At 41.3% G+C, this 8,901-nt stretch overlaps 1 protein-coding gene across 1 annotated transcript in view; it reads right to left on the bottom strand.

Annotated features, from left to right (window-relative positions):
* Positions 1-6,136, bottom strand: part of LOC126401801 (high-affinity choline transporter 1-like) — a 25,267-nt gene extending 19,131 nt beyond the window's left edge. The window contains exons 1-5 of the mRNA XM_050063307.1: positions 5,953-6,136; positions 4,652-4,765; positions 1,843-1,998; positions 1,587-1,735; positions 1,101-1,244 (exon numbers count right to left, since the gene is read on the bottom strand). Coding sequence (XP_049919264.1) covers positions 1,101-1,244; positions 1,587-1,735; positions 1,843-1,998; positions 4,652-4,765; positions 5,953-6,136 — 747 coding nt within the window. The remainder of the gene's footprint in view (positions 1-1,100; positions 1,245-1,586; positions 1,736-1,842; positions 1,999-4,651; positions 4,766-5,952) is intronic.
* Positions 6,137-8,901: the final 2,765 nt, after the last annotated feature.

Here is an 8,901-nt window from a genome sequence, read left to right as displayed (position 1 = left end):
GATGGGTTCAGAAAACACTAGTGGAAAATTAGGGGAATTACAGCTTGTCCTGAGAATGACCCTAGTAAGAGGAGGCGGTCTTAGATCTAGGAAAAACATTACTCAGCAGAAATATGACACCATTATGGTGGAGAAAAAGTGACTCAGCAGAGGTGGGATATGTTACGATCAGAGCCAAAGGAGAAGGATTAAGGGAAAGAGATGAGAGCGAGCGCAAACAAAGAAATTCCAGCCTTGATCCGGAGCTTGGCTCATTTGGGTTGTGATGTGTTTGTTGCCTGCGAGCACATTAAACTCAGTTGCATCTGATTCTACGTGTCTCCAGTGATTTTTTTGACCTCTGAGTATTTGAGTTTTTGATATCTAATGGAAGACAAAGAAAGTCCGTTTGAGAGGAGAAGAGCGAGGTCGCGAGCTAACTGGCCCGGCTCGGGACCTTGACTTTTTTGCTTCCACAAGACCCAAACTTTTGTTTGGTATGCTTTTTTAAATTCTCCTAGTTATTCGGGATTATTAAGACCCAATAAGTATAAAAACTTTAACATTGTCAATGATAATAAGTCCCAATGTCCTCAAACAAGACAATAATAAAAGTCCCAATGTCTTCAAACTAGTACTTCCTAATTAACAGTGTCTTAGCTTGTTACTGTTGCTGAAATTGGTCAAATGTGTTGCCATATCAATCATCAATCATCTACAAACATGATTAATCATAAATACACAAGTTTCAACCATAACATGTGATCAAGTTTTGGACCTTGTTGGACCTTTTGTGTTGGGATTGGCTGCAGACTGACTTGGCAGAGATGGCTACCATCTTGTTTTTACATAGATTAGTGTATTGTGCTCTTACTACCACTAGATGGCACAAAAAAGTGTCCACGAATGAGGACAACAGATCTAAGTCAAGTAGAATGAAGTAGGTCTATAAGGTCAAGTAAACCCAAAATATGATGTCCTCATATGAGGACACAGGATCTCAGAAAGATGATAAAGCCTATTGTATTACACGGAAGTCCTTATAACAACAATTTTATAAGGCATATGAAAACAGAAAAGCTGTATTTTACACCTATATAATGTTCTTTGATTCATCTTACCAACACCAGAAAATCATCAATCCATCTCCCGACTTGATCAGACTCAAGGTGGCCAAGCCAGGACACCTGATACGTGTGGTTCCATGCTGTTTTAGTGATGTCAGTATAAACGTCACTTGCCAGAACGAAGGGGACACACAGCCACTGTGAAAAGAGGAAATCCCTCAGCAAAATCTAATTGAAAGATGCAGTGTTTCGGATTTAGTGGCATCTAGTGGTGAAGTTGCAGAACTCGGACTTCTCACTTGTTTTAAGTGTAGAGAAGAACTCTGGCACCCAAATCGGAAAAGGAAACAGCCCTATCTAGAGCCAGTGTTTGATTTGTCCTTTCTCGGCTACTGTAGAAACAACAATTTTTATTTTCAGGTGATGAAAACAAAGTTGGACCACTTTCTGCCAATAGATACCTCTAAAACCTCCACACTGGACATTAAAGAAGCAGACATTGAAACACATTATCTCTAACCTTCATAGTGTAAAACTCACCAAGCCGAGAAGCACCAGTGATATTTGGATTATATCAGTGGAAGCAACTGAATAGAGACCTCCAAGACCAGTGTAGATGATCGCCACTGCAGCAGAGATCCAGACACAAACACTGAAGGGCAGATCTAACACCACACTCATGGTTGCTCCTGTGGAAGGAAAACAGTACAGAGAGTGAAAAAAGTATGATTAAAAAATTAGACTGAATGGGTGAGAAAGTGAATGTGTCAGTTTGCGTGCACTTGTATGTGTGTACCCAAGGACACCAGTGTTGCACTTGTCCAGGAAACTTCAGCTATGACTGGTATAATGGCAAGAGCCACAGTCAGTGCTTTTCCATACTTCCTCTGAAATGGATCCATTATACTGATGTAATTGTTCTCCCTCATTGGCTTTGCAAAGAACAGTCCACCTTTAAATGGATGAAAAAGAGAGAGAATAACACTGTTGGAATGGTTGGCCTCTCAGGATTAATTTGAGGTATTTTTTTATGTGGACAGCGTGGAATACAAGCTATATGGGGTGTTTTGTGTTATCATAGGAAGGCGGGGTAAACAAAAAAATATCTTAGATTTCGAGAATAAAGTCTTAGATCTACAAGAATAAAGTCAGAGACCTACGAGAATAAAGTCAGAGATCTACAAGAATAAAGTTGGAAATCTAGGAGAATTAAGTCAAATATTCCAAGATTAAACTTGTAATTTTAGAAGAAAAAAAGTCACAGATTAGGAACATAAAGTCAGGCAACATGGTATAAAAAGCGACAAAGCATGTACAAACAGTGTTGGGGGTGACACTAATATACATCTTAGTAGTACCCTAGTAATATAATGTGTTACCAACAAGATTTCAGGTAATATTATATTTACAATGTCACGTAATATTCTAATAATAATAAGTAATTTCGTAATATTTTGACTTTATTTTTGTAGATCTGCAACTTTATTCTCGTAGGCTTATGACTTTATTCTCTAAAACTAAGATTTTTTTTCTTTAACATGGCCCTAATCCTTCTTTGTACTATTGAGCACGGTTTTGGAGAATACTTGTTGGCTGCCCGCTTACAAAGTTTGGAACAGCTGCAGTTTGGTCAAGGTGGAAGCCAGTTGAGCTTCTCTGGGTTAAAACGTTATAAAGCATGACCACATCCTCATGTGCTGCCCTGTGATGCATATTCAAATGAGGGAGCTCCCATGAGCGGGTGATCACAGGAAGAACAGTTTTGTTTTTTTTAATCTGGGTGGGTAAATTCTCATTTTTATCAGCTTTTTTGAGAAGGCTCCAGAATCCATAGTGAATCCTGTGATTTACCCCATACTCTCTGTTTGCAGTGTAATATCTGTTTACAGAACTTCATGTCTGTTCAACTTTAATGTTCAAAATAACGTAGGAAAGAAGCAAGCACTCTCAAAATAAATCCCCTCGAAAGGTGCACAGCCAGAAACAGCAAAAAAGGGAAAAATGCCAGCACACACAAATGTCCTTTTGGTAAATTTAATAAACCAATTTGGGTGGCAGTACCAGAAAACACAGACGTTTCGACACAAAGTCTTCTTCAGTATGTAACTCAGGTTACGGAAGTGGCGTTTAAGTACGCTCAAAGCAATCAGAGCAGGTGTGTGGAAAGACACTTTACACTTCCGCCATACAATGTAGTGCCAACTCACAGGCAAAGAATAAACACAATAACAATACAACAATCTTAAACAATTGTGTCACAATAACAATACAACAATCTTAAACAAGTGTGTCACGGCAAAATAGCAGTAGATAACCCAAAAATAGATATACATATGCATAGTAAGTTCTACATATGCATAATAAGTTCTGCTCGTATCGTATCTGTGTTGCAGCCACAGCCTGGCCTCCAGTTTTTTCCTTGTGTTTCCCCTACCCTTGTGTCCCCTGTGCTCCTCTGTCTGTTTCTCTGTCTGTGCCTGTGTGGTGGGCGTGGCACTCCTCTGCTTCCGGCTCCCTGGTCACTGCTGATCTGACACACCTGTTCCAAGCCAGTCACCTGCAAACCATCAGCTCAACAGCCCTGCAGTATATCTACCCCAGTTTTCCAGCCGCTCATCGCCAGATTGTTTCACTGCTGCGGTAGTACGCTTCAGGCCAAATCTATAGTGTTCTAAAGCTTTGCTTCTCTGTGACTTTTCAGTGCTTAACTTAATTTACTCCTCTGCTGCAGATCCATCACCTGCTCATCCAGCTGCCAGCCACTTACCTGCACGTCCGCCTCTCCACATCACTACTGCCTTCAACTACTGTGGATCTCCTTGCCCTTGTCATCAGCCCTCCATCCAATACCCCCCTCTACAATAAAAGACTTTATATCAACAACACCCCTCTCCGTGTCCTGCACTTGGATCTCCACCATTGTTCGTAACAAACTGCCCCCTTAAGCACACACGTTTTACTGTTGTTCACAGTGCCTTTTTGTACGAGCAGAACTTATTATGCATATGTATATCTATTTTTGGGTTATCTACTGCTATTTTGCCGTGACACACTTGTTTAAGATTGTTGTATTGTTATTGTGTTTATTCTTTGCCTGTGAGTTGGCACTACATTGTATGGCGGAAGTGTAAAGTGTCTTTCCACACACCTGCTCTGACTGCTTCGAGCATACTTAAACGCCACTTCCGTAACCTGAGTTACATACTGAAGAAGACTTTCTGTCGAAACGTCTGTGTTTTCTGGTACTGCCACCCAAGTTGGTTTATTAAATTTACCAAAAGGACATTTGTGTGTGCCGGCATTTTTCCCTTTTTCAACTTTAATGTTACCTCTGCCTTGTTGAAGAAAAAAATTATTTCTGCACATTGGAGACAAAATATCACAACAAGAGAATTCTATTGGAAGATCCATTCAGATCAAAGGCTACCCAGTAATTAGAGTGCAGCTCTGTTAAACAGGGTTTTCTTATTTATTGAACACTACTGAAATGATGTAAAGGTTCACTAATGTGCCGTCTTGACACATATGTATCTGGAGACACACCTCATGAAAAGATAAAATTCCAAAGCATTACATCGAGACTCTGACTTATTGAAGAGACTTACCGATGACAAAGGAAACAGATATTTGCAGAGGCAGAAGAGCCCAGATTAGACCCCTGGTGGGGTCATAAACTGACTCTGCAATTCCAATGATAAAGGCACCTCCGACCCAGGTGGCTGCAAGAGAAAAAATATATGCCCACAGGGCTGTACGTTAACTTTTTTAGCCCATAAGCACTGGTGCTACAGAGGGTGATAATTCTGTAGCACAGGCCAGAAAGTTTGTAGCACCTGTCACGATAACAAATTTTGCTGGGCGATTAACTGCGTCAGAAATGATTGTGCTTTTAAGACCATTTTTATTATTGCTGTAATTTTGCTGTTTGTAGACCATTTTTTTAAACGTATATAATGATAATAAAGGCATAAAGACGCAAGTACACCATTTTAAAGAGAAATAAACATTTATTTAACAAGAATATTTACGAATGCAAAAAAAGAAAATTAAATATTCAAAATAAATAAATAAAGACCTTATAAATACAAAACAATAGACTGTCAGTCTCTCACTCTCAGGTGGGCAGTTAAGTTGGTCATATTCGCTCTTTTTGTTGAGATGGTTGTAGAACAAACCCGGCACACCAGCTCGACCAGATTACTGGCCTCCCCTCTGTCATTTGGTTTAAATCCAAAACACTCCCACACAGGGCCCATGGCATTTGGTTTAGGAACAAGTTCCATGTCTTTCTCTTATGCTCAATTCTCTGTTTTCTTCTACGCCTCGTCTCCCCCTCACGAAGATCGCACTGTGTGTGTGTGTGTGTGTGTGTGTGTGTGTGTAGCCCATAGCCCCGCCTCCCCCACAGAGACAAAGACACTAGATGACAAGAGCTTTCCGTTCATTACGCTAGTAAACCAACTCACCTGGCTGCCAGACGATGCACGGCAGTGAACACTCTTGTCATCTTGTGAAAAAACGAGAAAAAAACAGACCACACACACACACACAAGCGGCTCGCAAGCAGTCTGTCGCACGGGTGCTACTAGGCAAATAAATTCATCGCACAAACATTTTTTTCCATCGCACATGGAAAAGCCTGGCACATAAATGCAAAATTAGGGTTGGATCATTAATCTGGGGTGTGGTGGAAAAAGAAATGTAAGGTATATTCATTAAAAGGTTCTAATTTCAGAAAAGCTTTAACATAAATAAACATTTTGACATGAATATAGATACCCAAATTTGTATTGGGCCAGTTTACTGAAACCTCTTTAACATATCATCACAGATGTTGAAAAGGCTAGATACTTAAGTACAGGCATTTAAACAATAAAAGCATAATATTAAACAAACCAAAACTTACCTGTCATTGTAAAGACTCCCACGAACAAGCTGACACTGCGGTTAGCCAAAAAAGAAAACTCTAACCGTCCACCTTGTGTGTTTTTCTCCATCTTCTTTGATTTCACAGATGCCCAGATGCCAGTTCCCAACACAAGCAAGTAGAACGCCACCATCATTATCAGACCTGGTATATTGAGAGCCATTGCTGATTAAAACAACAAACTTCTCCTGGTGGGTGTTGAGACATAGGCTATTACACATATAACAGACAACAGTGCCAAGCCTGTCATAAAGCCAAACTACACAGCGCATCACACATGAGCGCACACAACTGAAGTACACTGGCAGCCAACCATGAAGTTCAAGTCTGTTAAAATATAATTTTGTTTTATAGCTACTGTTAGCCTTTCATTTTCCATGTGTCCTTTTAAAACATTTAGTGTACGGCATGAACCAGTTCCATGTTAAACTGTATACAAAGGAATGTGCTCACACCTGTCTGTGCGTTCTCACGCACGCAGGCGCACACACACATAAAGCCAAACTACACAGCGCATCACACATGATCGCACACAACTGAAGCACACTGGCAGTGTGACAAGTTAAACCCTGTTATCACAATTAGATGATGCTCAGCAACAATTGTTACAGTATGGTCGTAAATATATACAGTATAGGCCTACACATATTAAATAACATGTGTCTTACCTAGTGTAGAAGTAAACGCCTTTTTTTGCGTCCTGAGTAAATGTCCACAATCTTCTCAGGTGACACATTCTGACTCGTTTCCCTCCCTGGCAATCCAAGTTTAGACAGTAGCCTCACAATATCCACGACTTTGCACAGATAAGATCTGTTCTTCTCAAAAGTAGCATTATGGCTCTCAGACAGTTTGGCCGCTATAGATCCTGAAGATGCACTCTGTTTAAAGTTATCCCATTTAACCATGGAGTTCAGATGCGCCATAGAGTTTGCATGTTTGTCCAGTTTATTGCTCAGTCATTCACGCCCTTTCGAAATGAATCCTCCACACTGCTGTCAGTCTGGAAGTGGAGGCAGGCAAAACAGAAGACAGCATCCTTTCTAACCGAATATTCCAGCCAGGAATACTTGTAATAAGTGATCGTTTTGTGTTTCCAATTATTTTTGAGGGAAATTCTGATAAAGCAGGCTGCTTGGGACAGCAGTGCTTTTTGCCAAGATCATCATTAATGTTACCCACTGATGGCCCCGGTGGTGGCTCTGTTGTGGCCACGCTGGCTAACCGGCTCCACGGCGGCCCCGGAGCGAGATCTGATGTGGAGTTAGCTGGGCTTGCTATTCCAGAGCTGCTCTCGGGTATTTCCATGTCCGGATCTTCACATGTAGGCCCAGGCGGCTCTTGGTCAACTGTTGTTGAAGTCTAAGTTGAAAGTGGACGTTTTAAAAATCGCCAAATGTCCATTTTTGCTCATTCTTCACTGAAGGACAGCTAGCTAGCTGAGTCAATGAATGCTAAAATGAGCGGGAAACGAAACCGTCTCTAACATCACAACGCCATGTCACATGACTCAAAAATGAATTTATTACAAAATATAATAGGATTCATATTTATTTCATACAATCGTTTTGTTTTATTGCATTATTTAAAATATTTATACATTTTAAAAAAGAAATATTTTTGTAGGAGCCATGTTGTGTTTATTTATTTATTCTGTATCTCCAAAATACAGGGGGCAGTATTTCCTTTGTTTACTGACCCTACCCGGATGTTGGCGGGGGGTCAGGCAGGTTACTTGAGGTTACTCAGTGTTGCACAGGTGTGGCTGATTAGATAGGAGAAGCAAACAGTTTTCGACTATGCTTGTGCGTTTTTCTGTTTATTATTTATGTGGACAAGTATTAAGTATGTGGCTTCCGCAAGAAATTAAATGAACATTATTATTTCAAACGCAAAGGAAGTTTTCGTTGGTTTATTGCCTTGCCCGAGTACAAGTCAAAACAAAAAACAATCAGCATTCAGTAGTGGCTACAGGACCAGTCACTACATTTAGGTCGAAAACTGCTTCGTTTGGAAGAAGAAAACCCGAACCCGTTGCACTGTGATTCAGCCAGCCGGTAAAGTGAACGCTGCGTTACTCACCTGTCTCTCGGCTACTGGAGCCGCCGGGACACCGCGCGTCGGAGCGGCGCGTCGGAGCGGCAACTGGAGCCGCCGGGAGGCGCAGCGGGCTTGGAGCTGCATCGGAGCGGAGCGGGCTGCTGGAACCGCCGGCACCGCGCGTCAGAGCGGCTACTGGAGCCGCCGGCATCGGGCTTGGAGCTGCATTGGAGCGGGCTGCTGGAGCCGCCGGGACACCGCACGTCGGACATCTGGACGTCAGATCATCAATGCCGGCCAACGCACCACTGGGGTATGTGGTTCAGCGCTGACGTCTATTATTGGCCATTGTAAATAGTGTGTGCACACATAACGGTACAATATGCGTAAATCCAATGCATTGGTAGCGGACCCGCAACTGCCTTGAATAAACTTTGCGCGTCGGGGCATGCGTTTTTGTGCTGATAAATAAATAAAGCATTGACTTTTGGCCAACATGGCAGAAAAGGAGAAACCGGATAGACATTCTGGGAGTGAGACTGACCTTAATGTGGGTGGGGAGGTAAATGCACAAACTGAGAAAAAAGGTGAAATTAACAACCAAAGCTTTATTGGAAAAAATAAGCAATTTAGAAAAAGAAAGAAAGGCTAAAATAAAAAAACTGTCTAAACTAAAACAAACTATTGTTGTTCTGATGGAAGGTAAAGAACATGTAAATGAGGTCAAAGGTGAATTAAACAAGTTTGTGGGTTTGTCTGAAGAAATACACCAAGTGCATAAGGTTTTGTTGGGTCTATTGCCTGATGATGCTGCAACAAAGCATGATATATGGTTTCACGCAAAAATGTTGAATGTCCATGATTTTATTGTTGGTACAATGAATGGTC

Source organism: Epinephelus moara, chromosome 15, assembly GCF_006386435.1.
Source record: "Epinephelus moara isolate mb chromosome 15, YSFRI_EMoa_1.0, whole genome shotgun sequence".
Taxonomy (NCBI): Eukaryota; Metazoa; Chordata; class Actinopteri; order Perciformes; family Serranidae; genus Epinephelus; species Epinephelus moara.
Note: the sequence above shows the minus strand (reverse complement) of the source record. Positions and strands in the feature narration are given on the sequence as shown.